Below are 17,572 nucleotides of genomic sequence, written 5' to 3'. Positions count from 1 at the left end.
GAAAGCCCTCTGCCTGTAGCTTCACCTCTCAAAGTGAGGGGCACACCAGAAAGCCTTCAGAGTTGGACCTTAGTGTCTAGGTGGTGGAGACACTCCTTCAGGTATACAGGGCCATGGCCGTACATACATCCTATTGAACTCAGTGGCCTTACTTCTAAATAGACGTATACAATCACACTGTAAGTTCTCACTGAAATCAATGGGACATAAGTACAAGTAACTTAGTTCTGTAGCCAATCGATGATTATGAAGACTATTATTAATAATAGAAGTTGCATTCTTTTTATTATACGATGCAATAAGTGCAATTGATTGAAGCAATAATTTGAATATTCCAACCTTTGCTGGCACCCTTCTCTGATCCCCTCTACCCTTACTAGGTAAAGGTAAAGGTAAAGGACTCCTGGACGGTTAAGTCCAGTCAAAGGTGACTATGGGGTTGCAGCGCTCATCTCATTTTCAGGATGAGGGAGCCAGTGTTTATCTGCAGACAGCTTTCCGGGTCATGTGGCCAGCAGGACTAAACCGCTTCTGGCACAACCAGACCCTGTGAGAGAAACCAGAGTGCACAGAAACACCATTTACCTTCCAACCGCAGCAGTACCTATTTATCTACTTGCACTGGTGTGCTTTTGGACTGCTAGGTTGGCTGGAGCTGGGACAGAGCTACGGGAGCTCACCCCGTTGCAGGGATTTGAACCGCTGACCTTCTGATTGGCAAGCCCAAGAGGCTCTGTGGTTTAGACCACAGCGCCACCCGTGTGCCATTACTAGCACCCCCACACCTACCCATTGCAATAAGGGTCAGAAGGCTGAAGTGGCAAAAGTGATCTGGGTGGTGGGTGGGACCTGCCCAAATGCTGAACAGGGGCAGATCCACTATGAGACTAATGAAGCTTAAGCTTCAGGGCACCTAATCCCAGAGGGGCACCAGAAGCTACTTTAGTCCATATGGCTTTTTAAAAATGGAGTCTAATAGACCCACTATTTGTTGTATATATTTCAACAATCCTGAAGTTTGAGAGTCAGCTGTTGTAAAAGTGGAGGGTTGCGGTACAGCAATTTTAAGCAAAATCCGAGATGTAGTAGTTTTTTTGTTTTCATTGTGGTAATCTGGCATGGAACAACCCCACTAAAGAATATAACAGTGGCTACCCAGGTCTCGGTGCTTGTTGTGAAAGTGCCTCCAAAACAGTTCAAGCTTCAAGCCCCTCAAATGTACACCCGCCCGTAGCTGAGCTTGAGGCGTAAACTTTCTTGTACTAGAGCCCCCTTTATCAGATCTAAGCAATGGGTACTCTGCCATCTAGTGGCAGAAAAATATTCAGCTGTAGCAAAGCTCGGTTGAAATGTAACTGCTCCTACAAATCTTACAATGTAGGCACATCCCTCCCAGGGATTGGTGACTATATCCATTTTAGATTCGAATATTTGCATTCTTAATTTAAGTTCTACACATTTCCATGTTAGTTTCCATTCTTTTTTTAAATCCTCATGAAAATTCACTAGCATTTTTGTGTGAATTTGTCCCCATATGTGCAACATAAATTTCCAAATTTTGATCCTTGTGATTTATTCATTGTTTTAGCCAGCTTGTAATTTATTCTTAACCTACTCAACTTCATTATAGCCTTGCTAACTATTTCCAGAGTTTAGTTTAGCTTATTTACCAGCTTGTAATTTTACTGATTCCGAACTTGCTTGACTTCATTATAGGCTTGCTAGAAAGTTGCCAACAGAGACAGGAACACAAAATGGCACTAGGTTGCTAATTTGCTTCAGCAGCAGCCTATGCAGCCTTTGGACAAAATGTGGAAGGGGAGAAATGAAAAAGGAAAAGGTTACTGCTCAGAAATCACATGCAGAAGTTCTGTTCTATTTATGCTCACCATTCTGTGTGACAGCTTGACACAGAGCAGGTGACGTTATAGACACCCGGGATCTTGGCTCTGTTCCTGAAGTCACATGCATGGCTATGTTTTAAATACTGACACCAGCACAAGTTCCCTTATGCAATGCATTTCAGCACATCAGATTGGTTGTATGAACTTTCCAATGTATGAGCAGTTCACATGAAGCATCACCTTTTGCAGAATATCCATAATGCATAAAATTATGATCCAGACACTGCTTAGGAGTCCTTCACATTGCATCCCTTTCCTGCTTCTTTTTATCTCACTTGCAAACCATCACATATGATGCTGGTAGTCTACATTGCTATACAACCATGGGGACATCTCCCCACTGCCACACTATCACTTCTGTCTGTGGGGAAGAATTAAGCAAATCAAGCATCACCACAATCATGTGTCTCCTTGGAGCATATTACATATATGAGTTAGGAGAAAGGGCCATGTCGCTGCTTCGCTATGTAAGCAACCAGTGAGTATGTGGCTCAGAGCTTCCAGGTGCCATTTCTGATGCGGGTGGCGCTGTGTTCTAAATCACTGAGACTCTTGGGCTTGCCGATCAGAAGGTCAGTGGTTAGAATATCCGCGATGGGGTGAGCTCCCGTAGCTCTGTCCCAGCTCCTGCCAACCTGGCAGTTTGAAAGCATACCAGTGCAAATAGATAAATAGGTATCACTGTGGCAGGAAGGTAAATGGCGTTTCCATGTGCTCTGGTTTCTGTCATAGTGTTCTGTTGCACCAGTAGTCATGCTGGCCACATGACCGGGAAAGCTGTATGTGGACAAATGCCGGCTCCCTTGGTCCAAAAGTGAGATGAGCGCTGCACCCCCATAGTTGCCTTTGACTAGACTTACTCTCCAGGGGTCCTTTACCTTACCTTTTTTTAACCTTCTGGTGCTTGTATATATTGCATTGGGACTAGGGCAACGAGATGCAATTGAGGACATTACCAGAATAAGAAAAGCTGAACATCCCAAAAGTTTATTTCTTGATGTGATCATGAACTATCAAAGAACATGTTGGCTTTCTTTTGCTTGTCGGTTAAGCAAACCTTACTTTGACAATGGTAGGTCTTATCTCCCAATAAATGCAGTTACAATAAGTGAATTAGGTGTTTTAGACACTTGGACAATTTCACTCCTGCCACAGTCCCAATGCTAGAACTTCAGAAGAGATGGCAAATACCAGAATAATCTGAAACTATTAACATTTTAGCTGCAGGTACAAAATAGAAGATGAATGTCACTGAGGAATGAATGTACATTTTGAAACAGAATTGTGTGGAAGTTTTAAAAATTGTTCTTCCTTATTCATATCTTCCAGAGCTAAGGTAGATAATAGTGATTTTAGCATGGCTAAGATGGAAACGGGTCTCTCCGGAGATGCACGGCAGGGATAATATTACAATGAATATGTTATAAGGTTATTTCAGGTCACTTGTCTTAGAACAGAGAGAGAATCCAGTTGCTACAGCAGTCTGCTTTCCAAGCAGCAGAAGTCCTTGAGTTTTGGCTTTGTACCTTATTATTCAGGTGAAAAGTCATCTGACCTCAGAAGGCCAGTGCTAAAATAAGCCAGTTTACTGAGAGATCTACAGGTCAACTCAGGGGAAGTAGTCCCAGGTAAATAAGGTCCCTTGCCTCTTCACAACAAAACTCCCCTTAATTAACCCTATCCTTCCCATCACTGAAACCGCATTGATCTGGGGTGACAAAATGTAATGGATGGCAGGACTCCTGTACCTTTAAAGATTGCATGGGAGAGCTTTTGCCACCTTAGAATGGCAAACTGTTCCCACTTCTGTACAGCTGCTTAAAGTACAAGAACTCTCATGCAAGAAAAGTTGGCTGTGATGATCTGTAAGAGATGCCCAACGTATTTAAAGTAGCTCTATGCAATAAAGAAAAGGGCTTTATAATGCAGAGATAGGAAATCAGAGCGACACATAGCCTGAAGCTTTGATAAACATGAATAACTTCCTTTGGCCATTTTTCTCTATAGTTGCACCACTACTTTACATAGCAGTGGTGTCTACGTTACATACTTTGCACTGGAAGCTAAAGTGGAAAACTGGTTCACAAGTAGAGCAGAAGTTGACAACCATGGTGCCTAAACTTTTCCTATTCCTTTCCTTTGCACCATCCACAAAGGTGTTTGCTTGATACACTTAGGTTTCCATGCCTTTTCCTCCCTGCAAATGCCGCAGGTGAAGTGGTGATTGTGCTTCTTGTATATACCACCCATTGCCAGAATTTCCTACATCCATTTTCAAATGGACACACAATGGAGTAATGCAGAACCAATCTGCAACGAGCTCCCCCCCCAAAAAACCCCCCAAACTTTCAGGGGCAAAAAATATGTTAGATTCTGTGTGGACTACATAGAAAAAATGTAGTCAACATTGATTCTAGAATAAAATGTTGTGCGCACACAGCCTGAGCCTCTTTTGTGAAAATTCCTGTCCAGCAAATAATGCAAAGGATGTGAAGCTGCATACACATCATAAATTTAAAACACATTTAAAATGCATTTCTTCCCAAAGAATCATGAGAACTGTAGTTGCCCCTCACAGAGCTAAGAGTTACAGTTCCCACCACCCGTAACAAAATACAGTCATACCTTGGATCCCAAACGCCTTAGTACTTGGATGTTTTGGCTCCCAAATGCCGCAAACCCAGAAGTGAGTGTTCTGGTTTGCGAGCGTTCTTTGGAGCCCAAAAGTCTGATGGGGCATCTGCAGCTTCCGATTCGCTGCAGGAGCTTCCTGAAGCCAATCAGAAGCCGCGCTTTGGTTTCCGAATGTTTTGGAAGTTGAACGGACTTCCGGAATGGATTCTGTTCAGTTTCCAATGTATGGCTGTGCTTTCAAGGATGTTTTTGGAAGGGGCTAGAGAATTGTGCTTTAAATGTATGCTGTATACACAGTATGAGAATATTTTATGGTTGTTGCCATCTGTCTGTCTCAAGAGACAATGGAGTGCCCCTCTGGGAGGTGAAGTCAAACCACTGTGTTAGCGGCACTGAAGTGACCTCCCCAGGGTGCAAGCCGGGGCAGTGTGCATAGAGGTCTTGGGCTGCCCAGATGACATCAGCCTCACTGATATGGTCCAAAGGAAAGCAGAGCAATATGTTTGGCACCAGCTTTGTTGTGGAAGTTGCCGGAATGAGATGTACAAGGCGCCATCTTAGGATTTGTGTAGGGTTTACTCTTTAGCCTTTCTTCTCCTGAATATATTCTGCAAGGTTTAGGGTCAGAGTTTTCCTTCTCCTAAATGGACTGCCTTCCCAGATTGAAATGCCTACATCCACAAGATCCATGATGTCAGGCAGTGACCGGATTATACTGTATACAAGCACCTCCTGTACTTATAGTTCATATTTTGGGTTATGAACTTTCCATTTCCTAGTCATATGCTCCTGGAACCTCCCACCAGCCTCCTTTCCACCTAAAAGTGACACCTGCCTTCTGATCACATGCAGTGGTTCTCCTTTCAAGGCACTACTAGGAAAAGAGCAATAACTCCTCCTCACTACATCCATGAATGGAGAGGAACTGCTGGCATGAGAAAGACTCTCTCTCAGTGGAACTTTAAAGCTGCAGCTCTGCGCTTTGCAAGAAAACTCATTGGTCTCCCTTCATATTCTAATCAGCATCTTAAATATGGACGCACACTCCTTACTTCATTACTTTTCAGAGTTCACCATGCACAATAAGTAAATTATGAAGGCAAAAGCATATGTGTACATGAGGAAGGTCATGGCTAAATGGCTCAGCACTTGCTTCTCATGGGCAAGGGTACAAGTTGACATTTAAAGGATCTCTGCAGATGAGCTGAGACAGGTCTCTGTCCCAGACACTGGTGGGCTGCTGCCAGCCAGAGTAGGCAATAGAGAATTAGAAAGACAAAGCAAAGGGCATATGAAAACACACTCCTAATTATACTAAATAGGAAATAAAAGCAGGTGAATGGAGGACAGGGCTGTCAGTGGCCACTAGCTTGTTCAGGTCTAGGGAGTGCATAATAAAGAACCTGATCTGATCTGGCTATGAGCCACAATGTCTGTGTTCTACTTCGATAGATAGATAGATAGATAGATAGATAGATAGATAGATAGATATAGATATAGATAGATAGATAGATGATAGATAGATAGATGATAGATAGATGGATAGATAGATAGATGATAGATAGATATAGATATAGATATAGATTATAGATATAGATAAGATATAGATGATATAGATATAGATATAGATATAGATATAGATATAGAACTGCGAGGCAGAGTGCAGTGGCCTTACAAACTGAAAATAATAATGTTTGGGTGCAACGAGTGTGACCCAGTAGGAAGGAAACCGACCGGGAAGATCCTGAATCCATCCCCGGGCAGATACATCTTCAGCCAATCACTGTATCTCAGCTTCCCTAGCCTACCTCATAAGGCTGCTGTGCAGGCTAAAAAATGGAACCCCACCTGCTGAGCTCTTTGGAGGAAGAAGGGCGGGTTTCTTTTATTTCATATGTTGTAACAGCGCGCACAGACTCGCGCGCCACCAGCGCGAGGGCGCAGCGCGCATCTTCGTGCCCTTCCGCATTTCCCGCGGCGCCGCTTGCGCTCCTCCTCGCCAGAACTTCGGTCGCCCCGTGGAAGGGTTAACTCTTCCGCCCAGAGTGTGTCAGTTTCGCCCCTCACCCCCCCCCCCCCGGCCAGGGCCGCCCCGTGTGCTATTAATAATAGTGCGAGCACATGCCGTGACATTGCGCTCTCCAACAGGGAGCAGCAGATAACTTTACTTTGCCCTTGCCGAGACGTCCCCCTCGCCAGGGCTGCCCCTTCAGGGGAGAGCAGCATGGCGGCTTTGCCCCGGTGCCCTCGCCTCACGGGGGGTCCCAGCCAATGTGCGCGCGGAACGGCCCCCGGCCGGCCCCCTCCGGCTATCGCGAGACCCAGGGGGGAGCTATAAATAGTTGAAAAGGGGGTAAGGGTCCGTCCATTTGGAACGCGGGTGCTTTAGGTTGGGGGGGCGCAGCTGGGTGGGGAGGTGCCTGTGGACAGCTCCTCTATTAGCATAAAAGGAAAACAAATAATAAAAGGAAGAAAAGAGGAGGGGGCGATTGGTGTGTCGCTCTGACTTGCCTCCATCATGTCTGACCAAGCTCTCAGTTTCCTTAAGGACTTCTTGGCTGGTGGGATTGCTGCTGCCATTTCCAAAACTGCCGTAGCACCTATTGAAAGAGTGAAACTGCTGCTACAGGTAAGGAGGTTGGTTTTCTAAAGTGGTGTGCTTGCGCGTGCACAAAATAAGCTGCCCAAAAAGTCAACCCGCACCTGTTCCTGGAAAGGTTGCATCGTTCTGTGGACCTAAAAGTAATTGGTAGGGACGTTCTTTCCAGATTAACAAGGACAACAAGTTGTTTTTTTGGCTTAGAAATTCATATGTCCTTTGTTAGAAGTGGTGATGGTTTGGTGATGGCGATGCCTTAAGTTTCCTGCCCTCAAGAGCTGTTGCTCGGCTGTATCTCTAAGGAAAGGATCTTCCTGTGACTCAGGAGTGGAGCAGGAATTCTACTGTCAGATGGGCTAGAGCTTGAAGTGACTAAATATGGAAACTCCAGTTGTGCAGTTCTGATTACACAAGACCAGCGCAGCTCTTTTTTCCTTGGCTCTGTTTATAGCACAGATCTGCAAGTGTGCTGAGCATTGGGGGAAATGCCTTGAAATCTTGGGTGTTTTATTCTTTTCTTTTCAGTGTGTGCTTGCACGTATATGGCAGGTGGCCATTAAGTCCAATAACTTGTAAAAAAAAAATACACTAAAAAACTATTGTGAAAGGAACGGTGTTTTGTACCATATATGTATCAGGGTGAGCTTCCTTCATTTGAACTAAACTGGGCGGGGGGAGTGCTATTTGCTACTAGGATCAGTGGCCTGATAGCTAACTGGAGGTCAACTGAAGGACATGAGTTCTTGGGAGGGCCATATAAATGGAAGAATGACGTCTTGCATATGTAGCCTGTCTCCCTTTAATGCTGCATATGCTACCGAATCACCATGGTTTTTAAAAAAGAAAGTGTGTGTATAATAGAGAAAATCAAGCTAGTCCATAGCCTATCAAGAACTTCATATGTGAAGGGGGGGATTAATTGTTTGATCGGAAGGAGGTGCAACTACAGTTCTTCCACTTTCCATTTCTAATGGTCAAGCAAGTTAATATAGTTGCACATTATGTGCAGCTGTTATGCCCTGGTGTTGTAGCAAGTGATGCTAATCTCAAGCGGATGGCCAACTTTGGCACCAAACAGTAATCAAAGATAAAGCTGCAGGTGCCAAGGTAGGATTGGCTATTTCTTCCAATTGAGAAGTTGTGTATAATGTGCCACAATGATTTTCCTTCCTTCCTTCCTTCCTTCCTTCCTTCCTTCCTTCCTTCCTTCCTTCCCACCTCCCTCCCTCTCTCCCTCTCTCTTTCTTCCCATCCCTTTTCTTCCTTTAACAGGTCCAGCATGCCAGCCAACAGATCACAGCTGATAAGCAGTACAAGGGGATCATGGACTGTGTAGTACGGATCCCCAAGGAGCAGGGCATCATTTCCTTCTGGAGAGGCAACTTGGCCAATGTCATCCGGTACTTCCCCACCCAGGCCCTCAACTTTGCCTTCAAGGACAAGTACAAGCAGATCTTCCTTGGGGGTGTGGACAGGCACAAGCAGTTCTGGCGTTACTTTGCCGGCAACTTGGCCTCTGGGGGTGCTGCAGGAGCAACTTCTCTCTGCTTCGTTTACCCGCTGGATTTTGCCAGGACCAGGCTAGCTGCTGATGTGGGCAAAGGGGCGAGCGAAAGGCAGTTCACTGGGCTGGGCAACTGTATTGCCAAAATCTACAAATCTGATGGCCTGAAGGGTCTCTACTTGGGATTCAATGTTTCAGTCCAGGGCATCATCATCTACAGAGCAGCATATTTTGGCGTCTATGATACAGCTAAGGGTAAGAAAGGGAAGCCACTTGATGTTAGCCGAGTAGCAAAACACAGCCTAGATTCTATGAGTTATAGCATTTTCCCTGAATGTAGAATATGAAATATTTAAACATGCTCCCAAAAGAGGGTTCTTCTTGCTTCAATAGGTTGGTAAGTATTTCTAGTTAAGACAAGTCTGGAGTGTGCTTCATCTTTCTCCCTTTTCTTAGAAAGAAAGAAAACAGGGCAGTTCTTAAATGTCCACCTCCTCATCCAAGTATTTTCAAATATTTATAATGGGTATAATTTGTATTATATGTAGTTATGAGTTAACTTCATAGGGCCATGCACTGATTAGTAAGGCTCTTTTAATTGCCAGCATAGGGAATCAGGCAGCCCTTCCCATGCCCCATTACTCAGATACCCTATCCTACCCTTGTTGTGACTTTCATCATACAAGCTTCTCAGTCTCCTTCAACCAATCATCTCTTAATATTTGCCCAACTGGCCAAGAGATCAGTACATATGGATATTCTAGACATAAAGCTAAATATTCCCACCTAGTAAAAAAAATACCTTTCCTTAGGTTCCTACTCTGTTGTTAAGTTCTGGCAGTAGAAGCAATTCCCAAAAAGTGTCATTGTAGTGTAATAGTTTGAGTGCTGGATTTGAACTGTGAATATATGGGCTTAAATTCCTGAAGTATACAGAAGGAGACTTTGGGAGTGGCCTAATTTCATGGGTCTGTTAGGATAAAGTGAGATAGCCCCATGTTTGCCACCTGAGCTTGTTGGAGGAAGGCTAGGATGCTAATTGAGTGGACTACTCAGCATCTACGTATATCTGAGGGTGGCTTAACTGTTTGGTTGACAACTCCAAACTTTCCTGTAACTAAGGATTGTACGAATGCACTTGCTATCTGATAAAGCTATACATTCTAGGCACTGAAAACACAACAGCATCTGCGTATATGTACGTCTTCCCAAAGCAGCGTGCAAAATGACTCGCCTTGGAATTCTACTGCAGCTGCTGACGTCTAGAATAATAGAATCTTAGAGTTGGAAGGGATCCAAGGGTCATCTAGTCCAACCCCCTGCAATGCAGGAATCTCTGTCATGTGACTTGGATTGATTTGGTGTAAAACAAAACTTAACTGGCATGATTGGTCTTGCTTGAGGTAGAATTGATAAAGTGGTACTGATAACACCCTCTCCCCACCCCTCTCTCTTCCTCTTCCTCTTCCTTCTCCTGTCTTCGGGTAATCTACTCCCAATGGTAGGTATGCTGCCTGATCCAAAGAATGTACACATCATAGTAAGCTGGATGATAGCACAGACTGTTACTGCGGTAGCTGGGCTGGTGTCCTACCCCTTTGACACTGTCCGACGTAGGATGATGATGCAGTCTGGCAGGAAAGGAGGTAAGAAAATAACCCTACATTTTTGTAATGTTGCTAAAAAAATATTCCTCCATTTTAAATTCTCAAGGGAAGGTAGAAGCCTTAAAAACAAAGTACTTTTCCTTCTTAAGAGGTTAGATTGAAACAGAGACACAGGTGCAATTGACCGTAATATTATTATTGCTGCAGTTTCCTTGAGCAATGCCATTTGATTTTATATTACAGCTTTTCTGTTTGGTGTATGTTTACATTTTGTAGTAAAGTGCATTAATAGTACAGTGCTATTTCTGTTCTGCAGTCTTTGGGCAAGTTATATTTATCTACATTTGTCCTGTTTTATAGAACTGAGTTTTAGTATGCGTGTATACAAACCAAAGGGAGGAAGGTTCTTTCACTCCCAGAATCTGGTGACAAATTTGAATGTGGTTTCTTTGTGGTGCTGCTGGTGAAATTATAGTTTCATTGTCCTCCTTCTGAAGCAAGTAAAGAGCAGAGAACTGCATTCCAGGTCTTGGGAGGGGTGGGGAATTATGGCAGTATCGCGATGGTCTTTTTCTCCAGGTAATGTAACTATGTTTTACCTGTCCATGTTTGTCTTCCACAGCTGATATCATGTACAAAGGCACAATCGACTGCTGGAAGAAGATAGCTAAAGATGAAGGGGGCAAGGCTTTCTTCAAAGGCGCCTGGTCCAATGTGCTGAGAGGCATGGGTGGTGCTTTCGTATTGGTCTTGTATGATGAGATCAAGAAATACGTCTAAGACTCAAATGGCTTGATTCAAATGAAAGTTCTCTTTTGTAAGGTACCTACATGTGGTTTAACGGGCAACAAAATATTTCCTAGGGAAATAGAGATGGCTTTCGTGGGTTAAATCCAATTCAGAGACCAGGTTGCAGCATTGTAAGATAGATCAATGGTTTGTTCATTAGATTACAGCCAAACTCTTTTGTATGGAAAAACTAAAGAGGCACCTGTATATATAAATATATTTGACAAAGATCCATTAATATATTCCTATATTTAAGTGCGTTTCCTGAAGGCGGCAAGTTACACAGTATTCAGATAACTAGAAATGTGAATTCAATAAATACTATTTAAATCAAAGCTCTGCCAATTTTCTTTTCCTGCATGGCTCTTATTTCTAAAGGTAGCTTCAAAGACTGTGGAAAACATGGGCATGTTACCTTGCATTTGTGCCACCCAAAAAACCATTCACCATGTGAATGGTTCTGACCTGCGTATGTCAAACACTGCCAAAAAATATGTCATGGGAAGTACAGTCATACAGGTATGAAGCCCAAGTGCTTTAAATAAACAAACTACAGAAAGTGAAGCATAATTTCAATGGATTTCTGTAATTTCTCTGGATTAAAATCAGGCAATCACTTTTTGCAGTTTAAAATTGTGTAACATAAATTATGCAAGTTTTATCTTTTGCGCTTAATCATTCGTGTAATTGCTAAACTAAAAGGTTTTAGTTTTAGTTTCTGTCCTCCCTTCGCACTTACTGGAAGTGAAGATTAAGTGTGGGCAGGTGTTGTCGTACCTGTATAGCTAGAACGGACCTGTTCTCACAAGAAAACCAGACAGGCTCAGATGAGGGCAGGCAGGAATATGAGAATCCCAGTAGGTACTTTTTATGAAGCTGGAAAACAATCAACAATTCTGAGAATAAGGTATAGGGAGAAGAGAGGGAATGCATGTAAGAACAAGACAGACATCAAATAAATAAAAATATTTTTGAAACAACTTTCAACTACTTTAAGGGGAAAGTGCATGAAAACCGTAATAGGCAGCTGTTGACTTATCTGAAATTTAATATATGAAGAACAAGAAAATGGGGGAAGTGAGGAAGAAAACTTTTTTAAGAAAAACAACCTGATCTTAAATGCCCTGATCAAATAATTACTGGAAAGCAAAGGAAAATAACTTTCTTTAAAAAAGAGACTTGCAGGATAATTCTATACATGCCTTGTCTGAAGTAAGTCTCACTGAATTTAGTGGATTCATTCAACAATTTCTAGCTATAGGATTGCAGCCTAAAGCACTTGTGAATATCCTTCTTATTCAGATTAGACACATATAAACCAATGGTGAAAGATCTTAGGTCAGTTATGAATAGGGCAGTTCACTGTCTCCTATCCTATAATCTGCATATACACATGTGAGAGTATGTGTTGAGGTAATGGGATACCGCACCATAACACACCCAAAATGGCATGTGTCCCACTAGAGGGTTGGGTCAAAGGTGAATGTGGCCCCTCAACCACTTTACACATGCTATAATGAACCAGATAAGCACTGCAATTCCATTTATTTCTGCACTAAGAACAAAATCGTCTTGTGTTTTTAATGTATTTGTTGAACATGTGGCAGCATACTATCATCAAATACGACGGGCCATTTATTATACTTGCCTACCATGACACATGTAACAATCTAGCAATCAAGCTTTTCCAGCCCACTGATGAATTCCTATGCCCCACAAATAACCCAGAGATGCATTTTAAATAAAAGCACACATTCTACTCATGTAAAAACATGCTGATTCCCGGACCGTCTGCGGGCCAGATTTAGAAGGCAGTTGGGCCGGATCCGGCCCCCGGGCCTTAGTTTGCCTACACATGGCTTAAGAGGAATCTTGCCTGTGACACTTTTGGTGCAGTGGCACCGTTGTCAAGTGTTGTTTATATTTTGCTTTTGTAATTATAGGAAGCGGAAGCAGCATCTTGAAGCTGATGGAAAATTAATCAGCAATAGACTATTTTTAACTCCTGCCACAGTGGATTATAGATTAGCACTTTGTGGTCTGCAGTTCAGGTTCAAATTGCTTAGCATAATAAATGTATTGGGATCTGTTCCTTGTCATTCCCTCTATGCCTGTGATTCAGGCTAGAACCTTGATAATTAGCAAGAGGAGCTCCATCCGTACACAAGAAAAAGGTCTCAGCAGGCTTGTCCAAGCCCCAAGTTATATCAAAGTGCCAAAAAAACCCCAACCTTTTTAAAAAAGACCCCCCTTTTTTACAAAAATATTAAACACAACGGCTTATACATGCAGCACGTGCCTAATTCACCCACATCTTCTGCGATTAAAAACGGTACCAGGGCTTACACGATGCTCTTCCAAAGGCCATTTTGGCCAAATCTGATGTGAGATAGCACACATTCTCTGTACTAGCCCAATCCATGCCTTCAGAGTTCTCATGTTTAGGAGTGTCACTCCACACCACCCTGGGCAGCTTCAAAGGCTCCCACAATACACAAAGTGGAGCTTTACTTGTTGTTGTTGTTGCTTAGTCGTTTAGTTGTGTCCGACTCTTCGTGACCCCATGGACCAGAGCACGCCAGGCACTCCCGTCTTCCACTGCCTCCCACAATTTGGTCAAACTCATACTGGTAGCTTCGAGAACACTGCCCAACCATCTCGTCCTCTGCTGTCCCCTTCTCCTTGTGCTCTCCATCTTTCCCAACATCAGGGTCTTTTCCAGGGAGTCTTCTTTTCTCATGAGGTGACCAAAGTACTGGAGCCTCAGCTTCACGATCTGTCCTTCCAGTGAGCACTCAGGGCTGATTTCCTTAAGAATGGATAAGTTTGATCTTCTTGCAGTCCATGGGACTCTCAAGAGTCTCCTCCAGCACCATAATTCAAAAGCAGCTTTACTTGTACCAGCCATACCAAATGACAGCTGGGAAAAAGACTTGTAAAAAGACATGGCATGAGACAATCTTGAAGCAGCTTTGCATCATGAATTGGACAGCCCAGTTGGGGTTGGTTTTGCTCCTACGCTTGCTTGCTCTGCTCCCAGACAGAGGCCTCTGAAGGCTGCCAGCTTGCAGGTGCTGGGATAAGAGGGAATGTTTCCTGTTCAGAGAAAGTCTTAAAATCACAAAGGCAGACTGCTAATCATGCATCCAAACGACGGCAAAACAATCCTATTATGAGAGTTGTACAAATGATGTGTTGCCATTTGGCAATGTGTAAGTTAACAGAGCAGTGTGCTTCCTGTAGTAAATGCAGTAATTGCATTTGCTACATGGAGATTAGCTTGGAACTGAGGCAGTAAAATCTCATATTTACGAAAGGGCTGCTACAGCTGTTGTTTGTTTCCTACACAGGCAAAAGTATCAAGAAATCCTTTGTTGGAAATGGAAGAATATGCCAACCATCCACCTCCATTTCAACCCTCAGCTGCCTTCTTCACAAATTATTAGAGGTTTTCTACTGTCACTGTAAGCCACAGACATGATATGGGCTTGACAGCAAAAAAATGACACCTCACAGTAGCCAACAACTCTAGGCATAATTCAAAAAGTTCTTGTACAGTATAGAGAATTGCCATTCAAGTAAAAAAATAAATAAATCAAAGTTCCCTGTGCCTTTTTTGCTATCTGACATTTGAGTATTTTATCCAAATAAGATTTCTAGGTTGAGTCCACTAAATCTCTTGAAATGCCACCATCCTCAATCCTTGGCCACTTTGATGCATTTTCCAGCATCATAATCATCAAGATGTGTGTTAATTCTGAGCGATACACTGATTGAAGACAAGGTTAAGAGCATTCTGCTAAATTAAGTGCCTCCAGAGGCCTCATAATAGCCATGTACAGCACACTTTAGCCTAAAACAAGAAAAGAGCAAATTATGAAGCACCCTATTATGCTGATGCACAGCTTTCAGCTGTCCTAGTTTCTGGCAATCCTTCCCTGATTTCAAATTAGAAAGGCTCTCTGCTAATTAGGAGCTGTGGACATTATTAGAAGGGAGATTTCAAATCTGCAACCCAGCATTGAAAACTTCTGAATGAAAGTGAGCCTTCATTTTTCCAAGTCATTGTGGCCCAGGCATTACCTTGGTAAGAAAAATGTGGATACTGTTCTCATTTTAACACTGGTTTGTTATTTGGCTCAGGGGTGGCCCAATACATTTTGGCACCAGAGTCAGACCCCAAAATGGAGCCACCCCACCATCCTTGCCTGTGAAGAAGGGAGTCAGGAAGATCCGCATCAAGAATGAGGGTGGTGGGAAAAAAGAAAGATTCACGTCAAGATCTGCTGCCCTGGTGGCCTCATCTCATGGACCCAGTTGTCAAAGTTAAGCACTTATGAGAACCAGTCAGCAAGAACAAGACACATTTGACTAACCTACAAATGTCAATGGGCCTTAAACATGCTTAACTATGGCCAGCTGCTAAATTGTGTCATTAATAAAAAAATGTACAAGACACTAGGAGTTAGTTACTGATGGATGCAAACAGAGTTTTGCAAAGCTGAGGTACGTAAAGCTAGAATTTTGAAGTCGTAGTGACTGCATTACCATCAGATAGTAGGTAGGTGATGCTGTTTTTCTGTGTTTCCTATTTTTTTTTAAAAAAAAACCCTTACAATACGAAAACTAGTACTAGCAACCGAAGGTTGGGATTCTACCACATGTGCAAATCTAGCACAGGGCCTATTTTAGAATGAACATATCTATCTACCCTTTAAATTCTGCAGCTTAAAGTTGGGGGGGGGGGGGAATCTAGCTAAAAGCAGTATTACGTACTCGTTTTGTTGCACAGCCTGCCAGTAAATGGTCTGAAAATGAGAAGGACACGGTTACAACTTTTGAAGCTAGTTTGACCCTTAAGCCACATGAATGAGAAGCTGTCAAGGAACCACATTAAGCTGCTCTGAGCTCTTTAGAAGAAGAGTGGGGGTAGAACTGTAAAACATACACACATACATATGGGTCATATAACAGGTAGCCATTGCTTTCCCTGAGCAAACTGTTATCAGCTTTTATCTCTGCAAATGTTTATCACTATTATTGTTCCTTCCAAAAAGGAGACAATGTTATTGGATGTCTTACCAGAAGCAGAAATATAATTATCTTGCTTCCAGCTAAAGTTACAGACAAAGCACTTTAGACTGCAAATACATCAAACAGGCAATTATTTCTAACCCTCTTCATGGAAACTGCTGATGCCCTTAATTAGCAGAAGATACTAACCAGAACTTCAGGGACAATGACTATACTGTACCGGTACTGCAGAAATGAACAGCAAACAATTCAATGAAGTGATGGGAGAACGTCAAGACTACATTCTCGGATGCTGTGCAAGTAAATGACATCTCATATGTTATGTGAGACATGTAAACAGAACTTGCTTTGTGGGCAAAAGGAGAAGAACACATAGACACCAGTTTCTGCCTCCAAGATGATCACCACTTGCTTCAAGCTAACAGAACAGAAAGCAGCCAATATACATAGAACAATACACTTTTAAGAACATAGAAAGCTGCCTTATACCAGGACTTTGGGGCCCTCTCGTTAATACTCAATATATGAGACTCTCTCATCTTAGCAGATGCTTGACATAATCAGCAGGATAGGATTATTACAGCTTTGCCCTGCAAGTGGCCTTTCCCAATAAGTATCTCACAGTATGGCAAACTAGCTAGCTATTCAGTCAAATCCAGAAAGGAGGTATTTGTGAAAATGAACGCGTGCTGTATCTCTGTACACTAACCTAAGTTACCTCTGAATCCTTGATTAAACCTTTCCTGCTTATTCATCAAATCATGTTTAACTCTTCTGTGAAGCTCCAAAATCTGCATAGGATAACAACTATAGTTTCTCAGGGGGGCTCTCCATGCACTGAATTACGTACATTAAAATCAGATGTTTTCTGCACACACATAAATAGGTTGTGTATAACTGACACAGCTTCATTTATACTAAAGAGCTGAGATAGGCTATGGTTCTCTGTAGCACATACATATTGTGTGGTTAATGTGGTGTTTGCTCCTTCACACTGTGCGAGGCCACTCTCTGATACTAGCAAGAATTTACAGTAGGCCTGCAAATTACATGGAGTTTACGTTCCAGGGATTGCAACTAAAGCCAAAATCACATCAAAAGCCACTGGGTTCAGTGGCAGGTGGGGATTGCCAAAGTCATTTTTCCTGGAACCCTGCAACCTTTCCATTTTTTGCCATGAGCATAAATCTGCATGTTAAGTTAAATGTGTGCAAGTTGTAGGCATACCATACTCCAAACAAACCAGAAAGCTACCCAGAAAATACACCATCAATAGAACTTGTGTTTCAGGTGGAAATATTATTTCCTATATCAAAGAATAATGGGGAACCACTACAGAGTGCTAGAGTTGGCAATCAGTAGAGAGAGAACTTTAATTAGAAGAAGGAAGGGAATTTGACTCTATGACAGACTTACTAAACTTAAGCTCCAAATTTACCTCATTTTGTTTATATCTGGATAAAATATTCACAGAAAGGAAGTACAACGCTGAACATAGATG

General features: G+C 42.7%; 1 protein-coding gene and 1 long non-coding RNA gene across 2 annotated transcripts in view; one reads left to right on the top strand and one right to left on the bottom strand.

Moving 5' to 3' along the window:
* Positions 1-12,178, bottom strand: part of LOC310852558 — a 30,824-nt gene extending 18,646 nt beyond the window's left edge. The window contains exons 1-2 of the long non-coding RNA XR_014568261.1: positions 8,356-12,178; positions 6,387-8,315 (exon numbers count right to left, since the gene is read on the bottom strand). This is a non-coding gene — a long non-coding RNA (uncharacterized lncRNA). The remainder of the gene's footprint in view (positions 1-6,386; positions 8,316-8,355) is intronic.
* On the top strand, positions 7,027-11,372 carry SLC25A4 (solute carrier family 25 member 4). The gene is made up of 4 exons (XM_083756006.1): positions 7,027-7,167; positions 8,410-8,896; positions 10,147-10,287; positions 10,871-11,372. Exons 1-4 carry the CDS (start codon positions 7,057-7,059, stop codon positions 11,026-11,028), a joined length of 897 nt encoding a protein of 298 aa, XP_083612132.1. The 5' UTR covers positions 7,027-7,056; the 3' UTR covers positions 11,029-11,372.
* Positions 12,179-17,572: the final 5,394 nt, after the last annotated feature.

The sequence above is a fragment of the Podarcis gaigeae genome, assembly GCF_964106915.1.
Source record: "Podarcis gaigeae genome assembly, chromosome: 9".
In the NCBI taxonomy this organism is placed as follows: Eukaryota; Metazoa; Chordata; class Lepidosauria; order Squamata; family Lacertidae; genus Podarcis; species Podarcis gaigeae.
The sequence above is the reverse complement of the archived record's forward strand: the minus strand, read 5'-3'. Positions and strand labels throughout refer to the sequence as shown.

Excerpts from the sequence above, each read along its gene's own strand:
- SLC25A4 (XM_083756006.1), top strand. The coding sequence starts at position 7,057 with ATGTCTGACCAAGCTCTCAGTTTCCTTAAGGACTTCTTGGCTGGTGGG. Across the intron at positions 7,168-8,409 it reads GAGTGAAACTGCTGCTACAG|GTCCAGCATGCCAGCCAACA; the intron begins GTAAGGAGGTTG and ends TTCCTTTAACAG. Across the intron at positions 8,897-10,146 it reads CGTCTATGATACAGCTAAGG|GTATGCTGCCTGATCCAAAG; the intron begins GTAAGAAAGGGA and ends TCCCAATGGTAG.